At 50.7% G+C, this 17,911-nt stretch overlaps 1 protein-coding gene across 7 annotated transcripts in view; it reads right to left on the bottom strand.

The window, feature by feature from the left end:
- Positions 1 to 17,482, bottom strand: part of MAST4 (microtubule associated serine/threonine kinase family member 4) — a 623,464-nt gene extending 605,982 nt beyond the window's left edge. For 5 of the 7 annotated variants that reach the window (XM_089313239.1, XM_051853667.3, XM_051853671.3 and 2 more), the window contains exon 1: positions 16,822 to 17,428. In XM_089313239.1, coding sequence (XP_089169365.1) covers positions 16,822 to 17,175 — 354 coding nt within the window. In that variant the 5' untranslated portion in view covers positions 17,176 to 17,428. Of the gene's footprint in view, positions 1 to 16,821 lie in introns of all 7 variants that reach the window. The other 2 variants (XM_051853670.3, XM_051853672.3) reach the window with 1 other exon arrangement.
- Positions 17,483 to 17,911: the final 429 nt, after the last annotated feature.

Genomic DNA, 17,911 nt, shown 5'->3' with positions numbered 1-17,911 from the left:
AAAAGACACAGGCGGTGTCTGGAATTTCCACTGAGCCAAGAACATCACCGCTCTGAATCTGGCAAACCTCAAGCACCAAGCACCTGGAAGACATCTCAAAGCAAGGGAAGAAAATGCTACCCCAAAGATCATTTTGAAAATGAGTTCCTAGGTAAACTCTCACCAAACATGCTTTCTCCCTGAACTGTAACCCCTCCATGAACAAGATCAAAAAGTCCCCTAAGAAAATGACTCAAAAATATTAGTTGTAAACACTGCTTTATTACCCAGAGAAATATAAATCTCAGAAGAAAAAAAAACCAATATTCTTGATTAGAAAGTTATGAAGCCATAAATAAGTGGGTACTAGAGAAAACACAGCAATAAACACATTTAAAAACCAGCCTGTCGATTACTATTCATCGTAAATATTATTGCTACTGAAGAAATAAATAGAAGACTTTCCTAAGACTGTAACCACTTCTGGGAAATAAATGTGAGGATAGGTCAAATAACTTAATCTGACACAACCCCCTTTCCTTTCCAAAAACCTAAAATCTTCAAGGCGCTGTGGATGGCCCACTTCCAGGTAACCCCCCCTCAGGCTGACCACTCTCTCCAGCTTCTGTCTGCATCGTGTGGTTCCCATGCCCAGAGTGTGCACTGCACACGGTCAGGTCAAGTCTGTGTGTGCCGTGTCTCCCAACCTGACCCTAGCTGGCTCTCGGTGCCCGCCAGGTCTTCCACTCCTTTTGCATCCCCCTCTGCTCCTCACCTAACACCTACAGCCTTTTCCAAGCAGCAAGGCTCAATGAATACCTCTCATCAGGACCAAGAAAAACAAAAGCAGCTTTCACACCATCCCTCCAGCCACAGGAAGAAGGGTTAGTAGCAGCTGGGTGGGGGTGGGAGGCAGCTCCACACCTCACCTCCAAAAAGGGCTCTTACCAGGCACCTGCTCCGTGAAGGGGAAGGTGAGGGTAACACCCTTCCTCTCTCATCCCATCAGCTAGCACCCCAAGACTACTTCTCTCTCTGCCCTGCACACATGCAGCCAGCAGGCAGTGGAAGGAAAGGAAGCAGTGTAGAAAAGAAACCTAGACCTCAGGAGGCTGACTTGACTCAGCCCCTCACCGCCCAAACTCCACCTACCAGAGACGGCCCAGCTCAGAGTGTGGGCTAACGCGAGCTGCACAATCGCGCTCTCATCAAGGATGCCCTAGGCCAGCAGCTATTTCAGTTAACCACATCAAACCTGTGCTGCCCCTCCAAGTTCAAATTATTCTGACTGCCCAAGACCAAAGGGTAAGGCTTGAAACACCAGTAATGCCTTTTACAAGTTTAGAAACAAAGTTGCAAACACTCATGAATCAAGTTGGTTAAAAGGTACATTTTAGTAGGAATTGTATCATATAACCTGCCACTTCTCATCCAAGCCCAGAAAGGAGTAGTCATTACATTTACTTCTGTAGATGTCCTTAAGTGTCAAAATAAATTTCTAAAAACCGCAGGTAACGGCGTCTTAATTCAAAACAAGTCTCCTCCTCATTACAGGTTTTTCCCCCAGTACAAAGTGAGCACCCCTGATGCGTCTCAGCAGGGCTCACAGCTGCCATCAGGAGAGCGCTTGATAAACCTGTATTTATCACTGAAGAAGATCTGTCGCTCTCCTTCCCTTTAATTGCCACGAAGATCTCCACAGGGACGCTGGAAAAGGCTGGGAGGAGTGCTCCCCAACGCTAGGACCTGGCCAGAAGCGATTTTGATGGGGCCTTTGCCATCTCTTTACAAGAACAAATTGCATTAATTCCACGGCTCCGCCTTAACCCTCTCACAAGAGGAGCAGAGAGAGGCAGACAGCACAGGAAGCAGAAGGGATCAAAACATCCTCCGCTTGCTCAAACGCAGCAGCCTGGAGGTTCCCAAAGCAGCCCCTGGAAGCAGCCAAGCTGGAACAGGGACACGTGCCATCGGATGCCATGATCCGCGTTTCAAAGGAGAGGCCTGGGCCAGTGTGATGTTTGGTGGTGAGGAGGAGGTAGACCATTGTCCCTAGTGCTATAAGGCAGGGGGTAGGGACCCTTCCTCCTGCCAAGGGCCATTTGGATGCTTATAACATCATTCACAGGCCATACAACATTATGAGCTTAAAAACTAGCCTGCTATAGATTTACTGAATTTCAAGTCCCACCCATGGCTGCCTTGGCAGGGCCAGACCAAATGATTTCACTGGCCCTAGATAGTCCACAGGCCGGATGTTCCCCACTCCTGGATAGCAACACAGACTTGCCTCCTGCACCCCAAATGAGGATCTTGTTAGAAAGGAAATCCAGAGGGGCCAGTGTTGGGACCCAGTGGAATTAGCTGCCGCCTGCAGTGCTAGCATCCCATAAGGGCACCAGAACCAGTCTTAGCTGCTCCACTTCCCACCCAGCTCCCTGCTGATGCACCTGGGAAAGCGTCAGAGGATGGCTCACATGCTTGGGTCCCTGAACCCACATGGGAGACCCAGATGAAGCTCCTGGTATCCATTTGCCCTCTCTGAGGAAGATGGTGTAAAATAGCCTTTAAGGGAAGGACATATGGCACAGTGCTTAGACTCCACATGGGACACGTGCATCCCATATCAGAGTGCCTGGGTTCAAGCCCCCACTCCGCATCTGATCCTGTTTCCTGCTAATGTGCACCTGGAGAGTCAGCAGGCGATGATGGAAGTAGCTGGGTCTTTGCACCATGTGGGAGACCCAGACCAAGTTCCTGGCTCCTAGCTTTTTCTTTAAGATTCATTCATTCATTTATTTGGAAGGCAGAGTTACAGAGGGAGAAAGAGATTATCTTTCTTTATCTTTGAGGTTCACTCCTCAAACGGCCACAATGGCTGGGACTGGGCCAGGCTGCAGCCAGACTGGCTCCTGGCTGTTGGGTACTAAACCAGTAGATGAAAGACATCTCTCTGCGTGTCTCTCTCAATTAGTATCTCGCTCGCCCCACCCTCACCTGTTCTTCCAAATAAAATTTAAAATGGAAAAGTCTTGCATCTGATGTAGATCCAAGACTCTACATCATAATCAAGGCTAGCACTATTGTCCCACTTCCAGCACTAGGCTGTTAGAGGCTGATCAGGAAACTCAATCGCCATTTAAAACTGATGGCTCTATGGGACGAAACACCCAAGTTCCAAGCAAATGGCTTTCAAAGGAACTCATGAAACTCCCACAGAGGGCTTTGGCTAAAGCCGATAGCCTCTGTTTAACACACACACACACACACACACACACACACAGGAACCCCTGATAGATTCTGATTTAATTTTGTAAATGGGCTTTAGTCCCCCATCAAGAGCTGGGCAGCCACAATAGCACAGGAGGGTCCTGGCTGTTTGGGAGAGTGGCCATTATACTGATATTTCAACTAAAAGGAGGAGTTTTACAAATCAGAGTTCTAGGCCAGGGGTGGGGAACGTCCAGCCCATGGGGCTGTAGAAGTCTCACAAAGTCATTGGGTCTGACCCTGCCAAGGCAGCCACAGGCAGACTCGGAATTCAATAAGTCTGTAACAGGAGAATTTCTAACTTGATGTCATATGGCCCACGAGTGATGCTATAGATATCCAGGTGGCCCTTGGCAGAACAAAAGGGTCTCCACGGCTGGTTTAGAACACAGGAGTGACAGACTCGTGACACGCGGTCCACGGAGGCGAATTCCTAACCCGAGACTTTTCTGTCTGGAGCCTGCAGATTCGGCCACCAATCCAAGGATCTGCAGAGATAGTCTAAGGGAGAAAGACACAGTTCTATAATCAACACCCAGGCGCTGGCACCCAAGGCCATCCTTGAAATCTCACCTGGGATGGTAGCATCCAGTGGCCAGGTAGATTCACTGATTTTCAAGACAGCTCAACACACAGCCACCCAGAGCAGTTTCCAAAGGGCAGTTGCGGCTCAGTCGAGATCATAATACGCAGTCCTCGAAGTTACTCTGTACTGAAAAGGGGGCTCGCGTTTGCAGCTCACCTGACCTGTTGGCTAAACGGACCTTCTGTGATGAAGCTTCCTCTGGCCTTGGGCTCCAGGCTCACAGCGACTGTTCAAAGAACCCAAGCATTTCACAAACCTCCCAGGAGCCAGAGGACTCGAGTGGGCGAGCCGACACAACGGCACATGCCAGTATCAAAAGAGACAGAATGACCTTGTCGTCTGGAGCTGAACCCTTTGCAGGCACCGGGAGGAGAGACGGAACTCTGCACCGATTAGGGATGGTGGATGGGAACACAGAACTCTAGAAGATGAGCCAAAGCAGAACACGGAAGTAAAGGACATTTTTTCCCGGATGTATAAGTCAGCATAATCCGACAGGGGAACCCGTGACACTAAGTGTCCTTGTGAGAATTACTGTCAAGAAACAAGCGGGCTTCAGAAAGCTTGTGGGGAAATGGAATTTTTTTGCTCTCAGGTGATGTGGGGTGGGTGTTGGGCCCAGGGTTAAGCCAGCAGTTCGGACGCCTGTACTGGATTTGACTCCCACCTCTGGCTCCTAACTCCAGCTTCCTGCTAATGCAGAGGCAGCCCTGAGGGCTCAAATGGTTGGGCTCCTGCCACCCACACAGAAGGCCCGGACTGCGTTCCCCTGCTTCAGCCCCCTCTGTTGTACGCCTCGGGGGAGTGAGCAGCAGCTGGGAGTCGCTCTCTGTCCTCTCTCTGCCTCTCAAATTTTTATTTTTTAAAAAGTCAGTTTTCCATGAACTTTTTGAAGATTCTTCATGTGTAACTCGGTCTTAAATGTTCTCCCTACCAAGAAACAAGCATGCAAGGTGATGTCTATGTTAATAAGCTTGATCCTTTTACAATGCATGCATACACCAGAACACATTAATAAATACATCATTTTGATTTGTCCATTATACCTTAACCAAGCTGGGCGGTAGGGTGGTGGTGAAGGTGCCTATTCACAAGTCTGACTACACAAGTAATTACCAAGTCTTTCAGGAAAAAAAAAAAAGTCAAACATTTCCATACCAAATGATACACTGATGAAGAACTTGAAAATCTCAAAGAAATCTTTTTATAGTAAGAGGTAAATAGAAACTTGGTCCTGGAGCTCAGGACCTCCGATTTCATCACAAATGAGGCTCAGAGGCCAGTAAGCTGCCCAGCAAAGCAGGAGATCAGACTCTGTCCTACGCCACACCTGTCCCCAGCCAAATTGCCAGCTCTCCCACAGCCCCCTTCCACCGTAGCACCACCATCCCGAGATGTAATAAGCATCGCTGCTCACATCAGAAATTAAAACAACTCTAATATGTGGCCAAAATTCCTTACTGATTTTAATGAAGAACCAGAGGTCTTCATTTCCCAAAAACAATGAAAAAAAAAAAAAGTTTGGAGTCAACCTCTTTGATTTATACAAATGCTCATCCCATTAAATGATGACCTAAACACCCAGGATCACAGCTTCTAAATCTTAGCACTAACCTCAACACAAGTTTCATGGATGGACACTCAATCTAAACTCACAGGGACCTGTTCCCTAGGTGGTTCAATGATTGACAGCTCTTTCAGCACTCATTCATGGTATGCCACCCACTCAAGGCTCTGTGCTACAGTCTCAGATGCTGAGAGGGGGAAGAAGCTGGGACCTCAAGGAATGCAGTGTTCCCAGCCGGTCTCACACCTGCTTCTTCCCAAATCCTTCCCACCATCCTCTTCCTCCTTATCATTCATTTGGGCTGGAGGGGAGGAGTCTGAGCTACAGCACCACACTATAGGCTAATTAAGTTATCCATTGAAGCTCACAAAGACTTCCAGAAAAACTGAGTAAATGCATACAAGATATTGAGGCTGCTGTCTTAACATACATTAGGCCTCTACGGCAATTTTGTGCAATGTATTATTATCATTCTCCTCTATGTAGCACACACTCTTCTGCAGGGATCTGATGGATAGAACACTGTGGAGGAGCTCAGGATCTCCTGGGGAAGAAATATGTCAACCGTTAACAGTATCCCAAAGAACCATGTGGACAAAACAGGAATGGCAAACAAATGGAATAACAGAAGCCAGGGCCATGCAAACTGTTACACCCTCTGGATACAGTCACAGTATACACTAAAGCTACCATAACCCAGGAACAAAAATAAGACCATAAATCCTTCAGAAAACAGAATCCATTTTGCTATCTTCAACTTTCCAAGTTAGAAGAAATCAAGGTATCTACTTTCGATAACAGCACACACAATTTTATACTCACTTTCTACCTCTTCTCATATACTCTCATATCTTCAAGAGTTTTCAAAGATGATTGATGCCCACTGTGAGGGCCCCCAAAGCTCTACAAGAGGCCCAATCGTTTAAAAAAAAAATTAGCTTGTTCAGCACAGAATAATAAGGCAGGAAAATGCACCGTGACATTATAGAAAAAAAGGTAAGCCATATGGGGCGAACAAAAAGAGCTTTCCAATTAATCATGAATGAATCATAAAATTCTGTAACCAAGAAAGGCTCCCCTCCCCCTCTACGCCAAGCTTTCTAGGAGGCAATCTCTAGAGCCTTCTACATCAGTTTGTAGGATTTTTTTCCCCTCCTGTTCGTTTTAAAATTCCAACAACCAATCTACAGACAGGAGGGAGGAAAAAAGGAAACAAAAAATTAGCAACAAAGAATGACAGGCGGCCTGACACAAAGTGATGACTCAGAGGTAATTTTAAAGGAACACAAACCAGTAGGATTTCAGCAGGCTCCCAACCTCTCCTGTAGTTACTCCACTATAAGCACTCTCATTCTGTAATTTGTACACTCTTACCCTCAGGCTGCTCACATGCGGGAGCTAAGCTGTCACCCACAGGGTGGAAATGTTTTACATTTCAAAGTGGAAATCTTGACAACAAAAGCAATACTGACTTTTTTTTTTTTTATGAAGGCAATCAAGACAGTTCAAAGTCACCATTTCCATTTTCTCCAAGTCCTCGGAACCAGAACTGAGGGTCTGCAGGGTGGGGTAGGGGAATGGGGAGGGGGGTGCGGGGCGGTGGGGGGGGGGGGGTAGACGGGGCCCAATCCTCACTATGCCCCTCCCAGCAACAATGAGCCAGGGCAGCTCACTGGGGTTACAGGGTCAAGGCCGGCAGAACAAACAGCCAGGAACTTCCAAGGAAACCCAACAGGACACTAAATGAAGTCAACCACAGTAGTATTTTGAGTAGTGGATAAGAATCCAAAGCATCAAAATGTGGGGCAAAGAGAAGGCTCTCTCTCATCACCTGACAAGTAACTCTCCTCTTCTCTCTTTCTGTCTGGTGACAGCCCCCAGGGCACTTCCTCGGGCACTCCCTGTCTGCAGCCCACTCATTGCAGACTTCCGAAGTTCTCCTCCCCCACGTAGAACAGCTCAGAGGTGCCTTCTCAGGAACCAAGTGTCTGGGACGGACCCCTCCACTTCTCCCCTCCACGCCTTGGCTGCCTTTGAGCTGCTCTTTTAAAACGAGAAGCCTGGGATGTGGGTCAGCTTCTTTCAGTTAAGCCACTGCAGCTGGAAGCTCGTGTGGGAGAAAGCAAAGTGTGTGCGTTCATGGCATGCGCGAGGCACCGGGACCTGCCATCATGGATGCACTGGGCTCCTGAGCAGCCTATTTGTGAAATTCATCACTTCACCTTTATACGCTCAATGGATTTCATCACAGCCGCATTCCATCTCGAGACCTTAATGTTTAGCTGGCAATGACTGCCCAAAGAAACAATTTTAAGTATGTGCTTTTGGTGGGCGCCAGGCCCAGGGGGAGTGTATGGCTGCCCAGGATTTTAACCTCCAATCCTTACCCAGTTTAACTTTGGTTCCCGACCACTGAGACAGCACTGGGGCCATTCCTGCAACTGCAAAGGTGCTTCTATTTCTGTATATTAAAAAAAAGTCTGAAAAGACAAATTTAAGACCACGAATGTTAAGATAAATGTTAAGTGTGAGATCCGAACAGAGAAAGGCACAAACTCACCAGCTAGGAGGACATTACACACTTAAAGCACGTCAACGGCTCAGGTTACTAAAAAAGTAGCCAAGGAAGTTCTAAGCAGAAGCCCAAAGACCCACATCTGATGTGAGTTTGTTAACTGGCACTCACCTACCCAAACTAAATTGGGGCTACGTGTGAGCCTGCTCTCCACAGAAAACACTGCTAAAGTCAAGAAGGTTAAATTGGCCAGCGCCCCGGCTCACTAGGCTAATCCTCCACCTTGCAGCGCTGGCACACCTGGTTCTAGTCCCGGTTGGGGCACCGGATTCTGTCCCGGTTGCCCCTCTTCCAGGCCAGCTCTCTGCTGTGGCCAGGGAGTACAGTGGAGGATGACCCAGGTACTTGGGCCCTGCACCCCATGGGAGACCAGGATAAGTACCTGGCTCCTGGCTCCTGCCATCGGATCAGCGCAGTGCGCCTGCCGCGGCGACCATTGGAGGGTGAACCAACGGCAAAGGAAGACCTTTCTCTCTGTCTCTCTCTCTCACTGTCCACTCTGCCTGTCAAAAAAAAAAAAAGTTAAATTACATTTTCAGTTTCCGCGGGATAGCCTATGCAATTGGTTACGAAAAGCTGCCTTAATTTGTCAAGTGTCTCCATCTTCCCTGCCATGGACCCACCCCAATCCCCACCCCCACCCCCCGAGGTCATTACCAAGCATGGGCTGAAAGGTTCAGGAAGTGAGCACCATGATGGACAGCATCTGGGCTGTGTGTGCAAGGGGAGTGGGTGGGCTAGCCCAACAGGGCGGGCCTAGCATACAGCATTCACAAGCATCTCACAGACAGGTGTCCAGCTAGGAACTCAAATCATTAAATAAGCAAGGAATGGCCTTCGCGCCACGCGGAGCAGGCCGAAATCCCACAAGCTCCCTTTATGCCGACACATGACTGAGCGGACGGGATAATCTGCCGCTGCAGTCCTGAACCACATTCAGCTTGGAGAGGATGGTTCTCTCTCCCAGCCCTGGGAGCACAGGTAACGTCTGTCCCCCGTCCTTCCAGGATCCTGAACCAGGGGAGAGAGCACCAAGCCAGAGCAAAGAGAAAAACAAGAACACAGAAGTTGTAGGAGAATCAGGTTTCTGCAGCATCATGTATTTTATGTTCTGCTTTAACCTCAAATAACATGACCAGATACAAAATCACAGGCAAAACATAGGACATAGCAAAGAAAACCAGAGTCTGAATGAAAAGATGCAAAGCTGTGTGAGCGTCAGCCTGAGCCAAGTGCACAGGACAGAGCCAGGTACTCCAGAGAGTGACTTCTGGTTGCTGCACAGGCATAGGAGTTTTCTCAAAAAGCACTTTTGTCTTAAGAACTGAAATGCTTATTACGGCCCCAAGGGAGGAAGCAGAATTTTTGGTTGAGTACTTGGCATACGTGAGCCTTGCATTTCTGAAAATTCCTTCGAATTTCCACAGATCTCCCCTTCTGAGAAGTTCAAGTGGTCCCACCTGCCTCACCACCCCCACCCCAATGCCTACAGGAACCACAGTTGATTTCCAGATAATCACCTGGCCTCCTCTATCCTCTGCCCTGAGTTATCACAGAGGACACTGCATTGAAGCACGTGGTCACCCCACGGCCTCCCCACATGGTGGACACAGCCATCTGATTAATTCCTTCCTTGGAGCTTTTTAGGACGTTATTTAATACCTGATCACTAGGAGCAGGTTCTACACACACAGGGAGATGGTGTCTTAACAGAAAGGTTAATGAACCATATGCCCAAGTTTTGTAGTTAGTACCTCATAAGAGATGCTCTGTCCATGAAATTAAGCCACAACTACACTACAGACCTACTTACTCATGAATGGAAGGCCGCCTAAGACCACCAGTAAAATGTGCTGCCAGCATATTTCATGGGGGAGGAACTTCTAGGCCTCTGCTTATCCCTGGGAAGTGATGGCACTGACCTTCTGCATACCCTAGCTTTTCCAAACTCAGTACAAATACCAAACACCATTTGGGAGTGCATGCTCTGGGCCAGGCGTTCTACATAAAACATCTCGTTAATTCTCCTAACGACCTTCTGCAATAAGAATTGGCATGCCTATTTTCACATGAGGAAATACAGTTATGCAGCCAAAGCCACTCAGCCTGGAGGAGGCTGAACCAGGACCAGAAGTCCCCACCCTCCGGCCCCACAGTCCCTGACCCCGGGAGCAGGGAAACACGGGCAGCTGGCCCCCAGTGGGTAAGGGAAAGGAACACAGGTCCTGCCCAGGCCAGGACCCAAGAGCCTGATCAGCAAAGTCAAGGGCTGGCCTTCGCCTGAGCAGTACCGCCATTCCTCCTCACGTTTGCTCACACGCACGTACACACACTCCGCTCAGCCTCCTCTGCTACGTGCCACCTGGTTCTGGACCCTTCTCACAGCGGGGTACCTTCCACAGGTGTCTTTCTTCAGTCTATTATCATTGCATGCGATTCCCACGCGCCTCCTCCCAGGGACCAAACGAAACACAAAGCTGGACTCTCGCACTGGCCCCGCTGAGTGGGCACAGGCTCTGAAACGCTGGCAACACGGAAACACCTGACACTCCCTCGAAGGCCTCAGAGCGGGTCCCGCAGAGGTTCTGCTGGGCTCCCTCACCGGGCCCAGCTGGATGTTCACGGCGGTGGCACCTCTGCCTGAAGCCCTGCCCGGCCCTCCGTCTAGTAAACTGAATTTGCAGAAGGCAGAGCAACTTAGGGTGCTCAGGCGCATCCACGTAAGTGGGGTCACAAGTCTGTGATGAGAAAAAACCTGGCTTGCTTCTGTGGTAGGGTAAAAAGCTGACTCAGTCCTCGCCAGGAAAATCCAAGCTGGCCATGTGTGTGAGAGCACAAACACCACACTTCCTGCCACATCTCAGAGCATCTGTCCTTGTGTTCCCCCCGACCCTGCCCCCGCCCCCTGCCTCCCCAGGGAAATGTGCCTCGCAAGGCCTTTCCTCACTCTGGGCTGTGTGTTGACCTCCATGATGTTTCTCCATGGAGAGAAAATTCTAAGAATAAGATGAGACTGCAGCAAGAAGTAGCACGAATACTCACACTAGGACGTTCTCTTGGATAGATGTAAATTCTTTTCCTGCTAGACAAGACCACTACACAAAGGAAGACTGGGACCAAGAGATCACGCACATCTTCCATGAACAACTTGGTGATCCCCGGTGTGTCAAACGTGGTTACCAGAGAACCTGCACTGCCGGGAGGGAGCCCACCCGCTGCCCACCCCCCGCCCACACCCCATTTGTCAAGATGCCTTCTCTCCTGCTCGATCCCCGCCCTGCAGCACCTACACAGGCCTCACCTGCGGTTCCCAACAGGTGCGCCTCCTGCTGCCTGGCCTTCTGACCCCATCGCTTCCCAGCTCCCACCCTTCCGAGGCTCCCAGTGCCCTTCAGATCAAGGCCAAACAGCGCTGGAGGAGCCAAGTGTGCCTCCACTGCCAAGCATCATCCAGCACCCTGCGCTCCTCTCCTCCCCGCCAGACAGCCTGGATTCCGCTCAGAGCCACAGCCCCGCCATGCTCACACCCCTGCTCACAGGCCTCCTCCACCTGGATCACTCCAAGTCCCTGTCCTCCCTCCCCTTCCCTATCCTTCTCCTCCAACAGCACTTCCTGGACCAGGCAGCCCTCAGCCCCCAGAACCAGTCAGTTACACCTGTGGTCACACACGCTTCACCCCAGCCTCTCCACCTGCCACCTTTGACTTCCCTGCTGGACAAGCAGCTTGCTGAGGTCAACACCATCTCCACGCCTCCCACAGACGCAGACTCGATACACACTGGCTGGCTGACTCTCACTGAAGTAGCCAGCCAACAAAGGAGACTAAATAATAAATGTGCTAAGACTTATGCACTATTCTTTTCAAATTATGTAGCTGCTGTGATTAATCAAAGATCAATTCAACAGAAACCTTTGCTCAGTTCATGGCTGCTTTCTGCTGTTTATTCTCTGAAGCAATGAACACTAGAAATTCAGGCACTGCATCTCCACCTACCACCTGGGGAACCCCCCAACACACAAAATGACATCACAGGCTGTCCTTGGAGGATCAGAGTTTGAGTCCCAGCCCCAGCACCCAATTCTAGCTTCCTGCCAACACACAGCCTGGGCAGCAGCAGCAGACGGCTCAGGAATCGGGGCCCTGCCACCCACGTGGGAGACCTGGAGTGAGATCTTTGCTCCTTGGCACAGCCCTAGCCACTACAGGCATTTGGAAAGTGAACAAGCCGATGGGACAGTTCGCTTGGTCTCTGTCTCTCTCTCTGCCTCTCATATAATAACCAAGAAAAAAGGGGAAGTGGTCTTCAGACTCATAGCCCATTTAATAGAACAGTTTAAAGCCATGCCATCATTGTGCCTATTATTAACAATGGAAACTGCTTCCCAACTGAGGCTGCTAAGTCCCTTAGTGTAGCAGAGTATAGCGTAGTTGTGTATAGTAAATTGGAAATCCTTTTAACTTACCGAGCCCTTTTCTGCCATTCTACTCCTGAAAGTCTCAAAGGTGAAACAGCACAGTTAATAAATTAACAAACGAGGCCTTGCCAAAGCATTCTGAGTGGATTTTCAATGATTTGGCTTTGTTCATAATTTGCCTGGAAAAAAAACTGCTTATAACAGTTTTCATTGTGAACCAGTTTCTTCTCAAAGTTTGAACATCATAACTCACAACAAAGCAAATGAACAGGCACCTAGTCACCCTTTGATCAAATGTGTGAGTATTTGCAGATATCATTTCTTATTTTTTTGTTTTAAGATTTATTTATTTATTTGAAAGTCTGAGTTACACAGAGAGAGAAGAAGAGGCAGAGAGAGAGAGAGAGAGGTCTTCCATCTGCTGGTTCACTCCCTAATTGGCTGCAATGGCCAGAGCTGAGCCAATCCGAAGCCAGGAGCCTCCTCCAGGTCTCCCACGTGGGTGCAGGGGCCCAAGGACATGGGCCATCCTCTGCTGCTTTCCCAGGCCATAGCAGAGAGCTGGATTGGAAGTGGAGCAGCTGGGACATGAACCGGCACCCATATGGGATGCCAGCACTGCAGGCAGCAGCTTTGCCAGCCATGCCATAGCGCCGGCCCCTATAGATATCATTTCTCCCCAGCCATTCAACATGTGTTTGCTGAGCCCCTGGTAATACATGGGAGGCACTGTGCTATGCATACATAGTGAGGATTCCTGCCCTCGATGAGTTTGCCAACCAACCATTACCAAACAGCACACCAGGACCACGTTAGAGTCATCACAGGGTGCCTGTGTTTGATCCAATTAATGGAGGCAGAATGCCAAAGGGTCAATCTCAGGAATGCTGGGAGGCTGGGGCAGCCAGCACTGTGGCACTGTGGGGTGAGTAAGCCCCCACCTGTGACACCAGCATCCCATATAGGCACCAATTCTAGTACCAGCTATGCCGCTTCCAATCCAGCTCCCTGTTACTGTGCCTGGGAAAGCAGCAAAAGATGGCCCAAGTGCTTGGGCCCCCTGCCACCCATGTGGGAGACCAGGATGTAGTTCAAGGCTCCTGGCTCTGGCCAAGCCCAGGCCCAGCCATTGCTGCAATTTTGTGAGTGAAGCAGTAGATAGAAGATCTGTTTCTCTCTCTTCCTCTCTCTCTGTAAACCTGCCTTTCAAATTAACTTATAAAAAATCTTTAAAACAAAAATTTTTAGGGGCCAGCATTGTGCCATAGGAGGTAAAGGTCTTTGGGGAACAGCTCTCCAGTCTAGATGATATTAACTACCAGAACTGCAGAGTGTAACCCCTCTCCACAAAGACCTCAAAGCCACAGGCATAGGGAAGGAGAAGTCATATGCGGTTGGAAATATTAAGTACATAAAAATGACCATTAGTGCCAAGAAAGCATTATTTTTAAGATACCAAAAGCTAACTTACTTATAAGAGACTTTGTAAGCTTATGCAAATATTGACAGTAAAATATTAAATGAATCAAACACTGCTCACATGACCAGAAACAGTCGAAGCTGCCTCACCAAGGCTGTCAAAAAAACAGCACAGCTACCATATACTAGAAACTTGAATTTTGCTGCATTTTCAAAAATTGATGCAACAGGTTACCGTTAAATAAATAACTTAGAAAATAATGAGTCTCCCAAGCTAGATATAGCAATGTTAAAATCTAACTGAACCTCTCTCCATTTTATGAGTGGCACTTAAATCTTTTAATGCTTTACACTTGGGCCCCACTAAGTTATAACTAGCCCCACAACCTGAGGCCAATAAAAGCTGTTTCCCAGCTTACACTAGGAAAATGGCAATATGCAGGTACTTTAAAAATGGAGCTTTTGGAAAATGGAATGAAAAGATAGGTTTACTTTAGCACGGAAGAGTTAGAAACCCACACATCATTTCATAATAAACTTTCCATGAACTTTTTGAAGTACCCTCATAAACAACAGACACACCTCAGGTCCTCTAAATGCTACATAAAAATTATTATGCATCAACAAAGCAATAGGACAGCCCGATCTCACATTTCCATCTCAGAAAGTTTTACCTCAAATGAACATAAAAGTATGTATAATAATTATTACTGATTCACTATTGATAGAATTAATATTCACTTGGCACTCAATGCTATATTGTGCCTGGATTAAATCAGATGGCACACATAAAATGTGTAACAACTCTACTGCTGTCATTCCCATTTAAGAGATGAGAAAACTGAGGCTTATAACAGTTGATTGGTCCTTGATCCCACATCTACTCAAGTTGGCAGAACTAGAAATAAACCCAGGTGTTTCCACCAGGTTGTTTTCCACCTGGCATTCCCTAACTCTCTGAGAGCATATTTATAGTTGGGTGTGCTTTCTGAGAGAACTAAGAGAGCTTTCATAAGATTCTCAGAAAGGTTCCCAATCCCATGTAAGGTTAAGACTCACCAGCACCAGTGTTAAGAACCAGAAAATGTGTCCTGGACTCCAGCCCCTCTCACAAGGCTTTCACTTCTCTGCTCCCAAAGGGAGACAAGCCTACAAGGTTTTAGTTTCACTCCAAAATTCTCAGAGCAAATCGAGATTTCACTCCTGGACAATTTCCAGCATCCACTGCCACAGGTTAAGTTACACAATAAATTGCAATACACTATCAGTTTACATCCAATTCTGGGATTTCACAAGCAGTGACCAATGTTATTTAGTCATTCCACTTTCCAAAATGTGTTTCAATCAGCCAATCCTCGCTGTATAGCCTATGAAATAAGCTATCATTATATCCACTTTGGAGAAAGTAAAACAGTGTCACCCCGAGGCCAGGCAACAAATGAGCTACAGAATTGCGATGAAAAGTGAGACATCCCCTACATCTGCAAGACCACCGTTTGTGGAGGAACACCCTCCTAGATAATCAGAAAACACTAGGCAACCAGCAGCAACACTAAATTAGGGTCTGGAGAGAAAACCATTAGGCTAAGGTACACCCCCAGCTTCCCAGGGACAATAAGCTCATCTCTGAGAGTTGAAGCAGAAGGGACGAGGTGAACACCTGACACATGCCTGGTGTCTATAAAGGCAGATGTAACCAGCAAGGCACACTCAGTACCGGGTGTAGCAGCAGGAGGGTGTGGCACTCACTGAACTCCTGGCCTCCTGCCCCTGCCATCAGCCTGGAACTTTGGATCCATCCAAGATTTCTGACAATGAACACAAATACTCCTGTGAAAATTAGCTTTACCTTGAAGTTCTTGTTTTACAGAACTGAACCTCAGAAGAGTGAAACAACACACCCAAGGTCTCACAACTCGAAAGCAGGGACAGTTCAAGAAAGCGGGTCACCAGCCACCTGTCCCGGAGCAATGTGACGGGAGGGCGGGGTCATGGGTAATGAGAAATCCCAGCTCAGCCTCAGTCCATCTCTGCCAGGCTAGGGAGCGCCTCCCCCGGCCTTGTCCCAGATCCAGTCCTTGCTTCACATCTTGGGGACCCAAGGGGCTACTGCCAGGGCACAGCCTCAGTTTGCTTCCCCTAGGGGTAAAGGCAGCTACTTATTACAGCTAACCCCATCCGGATGAGAAGAATTCTACTCTGGCGCTGCGGAATTCATTTCACAAAAAGGCTGGGTTAGGGTGATGTTTTATGTATGGCCCTGCCTGATCAAGAGGATTTCCACACAAGCAACACCAGCGCCAACAATCTTATAGACATTGAAGGACCTGCGGTTTCCTTAACTATCCTCTAAGAGCAGAAAAAGCCATTGGCAGCAGCCAGGAGAACCCCAGAGCCATAGGCTCAGTGCGTGAGGAAGACCCCCGCACGTTCTGGACAAATATCCTCCCAGGAAACTAGGATAGAGATGCAGTCCCCCCGAACCAGGCGGGGCGTCCTGGAAACAAGTCGGAAGGAGCCCCGTGCACGCCGCTTGCCTAGTGCAGCGAGTCCTGGCTACTGGGGCACGCATGCTGTGAGGACCCAGCTGCGGGCTGCGTCCCAGGGGCCCGCGCCACCGAAACCCCGTTGTGCCACGCGGCGGCCACGCACCGGCTTTCCCCCTAACCACGCGTGTCCCTGGCCCACGAGCGTCGGGAGTGAGCAACACCCACTTTGGAGAGGCAGACCTCGCCAGATCGCGCCCTGCACGCCCGCCAGAGCACAGACCACCATCAGGGACTTGGCCGCTCTGACATTTTAAACGCACGCCCGCAGACAGCACACGTACGCACACAAGCTCACGGAGATACCGGCCCCGTAACCCGAGTCAATGACCCGCAGGAGCCTGCGACCTGTCACTGCCGGGATCCCGGCACCACGCCTGGGGTCCCTCCCCCTCTCCAAGCGCCGGTGCGCCCCTGCCCCACGCCCGGACCCGGGGCGCAGTGGAGTAAGGCGGGGCCCACCTCCTCGTCCTGCTCCTCTTGGGATGCGCTGCCGCCCCGGGGCGCGGGCGGCGCGGCTCCTCCGGGGACCGGCGGCCGTGCAGGGACTCCGCGCTCCAGCATGGCGCGCGCGGGAGCCCACGGGGCGGGCGGCCGGCTGCCCAGGGCGCCGCCCGGCGGCGGTGGCGGCGGCGGCTTGCGGGAGAAGCCACCCGGCTCTCCTTCCTCCGACAGAGTTTCTGAGCCCGACGACGACTCGGCGGAGGAAGCGCCGGGCGAGGACTCGGCGGCCGCCGCCGGCGCGGGACTCCGGACTCTGTGGCCGCTGCAGCCGCTGGGCACCGGCTCCGGCGCCTCCGAAACTTTCTCTCCCATCTCCCTCTAGCGCCCAAAGTGCTGCCCGCGGGGCGGCTGGGGCGCGGGGCGCACTCGGCGCCTCCAGGGGAAGCTGCAGGCTGCCCGGCTGTGCAGCTCCGGCTCGCTCGCGCTGCCGCTCCCGAGCTGCGGGGAGCCCCGCCGGCGACTACATGGCCGTGGCGGGGCCCCGGGAGCCCGCCGCCAAGTTAGAAGCCGCCCTGGCCCGGGGGCCAACGGGGGCTCCCGCGCGCGGGGACATGCCCGCTCCGCCCGGCGATCGGCGATCTGCGATCCACGGTGCTCCCGCGCTGCGCCCGAGCTGCCGGGACTGCGGCTTCTCCAGCAAAACCTGCCTCCGGGACGGAGCGGAGGAGACGGGCAGCCCGGGGAGCCAATGGCAAGGCAGGCGCGCCGATGGGCGGAGGCTGCGGCGCTGCCCGGTCGCGCGGGCGCCAGGTAGGGGAGGCGGGGCTGGGGCGCGGCCGCCGGGTCCCGCAGGAGCGCGGGGCGCGCAACACCGGGACGAGGCGCGGGTCCCTGGAGAGGCGGCGTGGTGCACGGAATCGGGGCCGGGGGCTGGGCCTCCGAACTTGGCAGGGGCGGGACGGGCCGCCCTTCGGACGCCAGAGGGAGACGGCGAGGGGGCGGAGAGACCTTGGCCAAGAACTGGACCTTGTCTCGAAAAAGTGGAACGGGGAGAACTGACCAGAGCCGAAGGGGTGGGGGGGTGTCTATCAGGGGAAAGGAGACACGC

This window comes from Oryctolagus cuniculus, chromosome 14 (genome assembly GCF_051225735.1).
Source record: "Oryctolagus cuniculus isolate XC-2025 breed Fujian yellow rabbit chromosome 14, ASM5122573v1, whole genome shotgun sequence".
In the NCBI taxonomy this organism is placed as follows: Eukaryota; Metazoa; Chordata; class Mammalia; order Lagomorpha; family Leporidae; genus Oryctolagus; species Oryctolagus cuniculus.
Note: the sequence above shows the minus strand (reverse complement) of the source record. Positions and strands in the feature narration are given on the sequence as shown.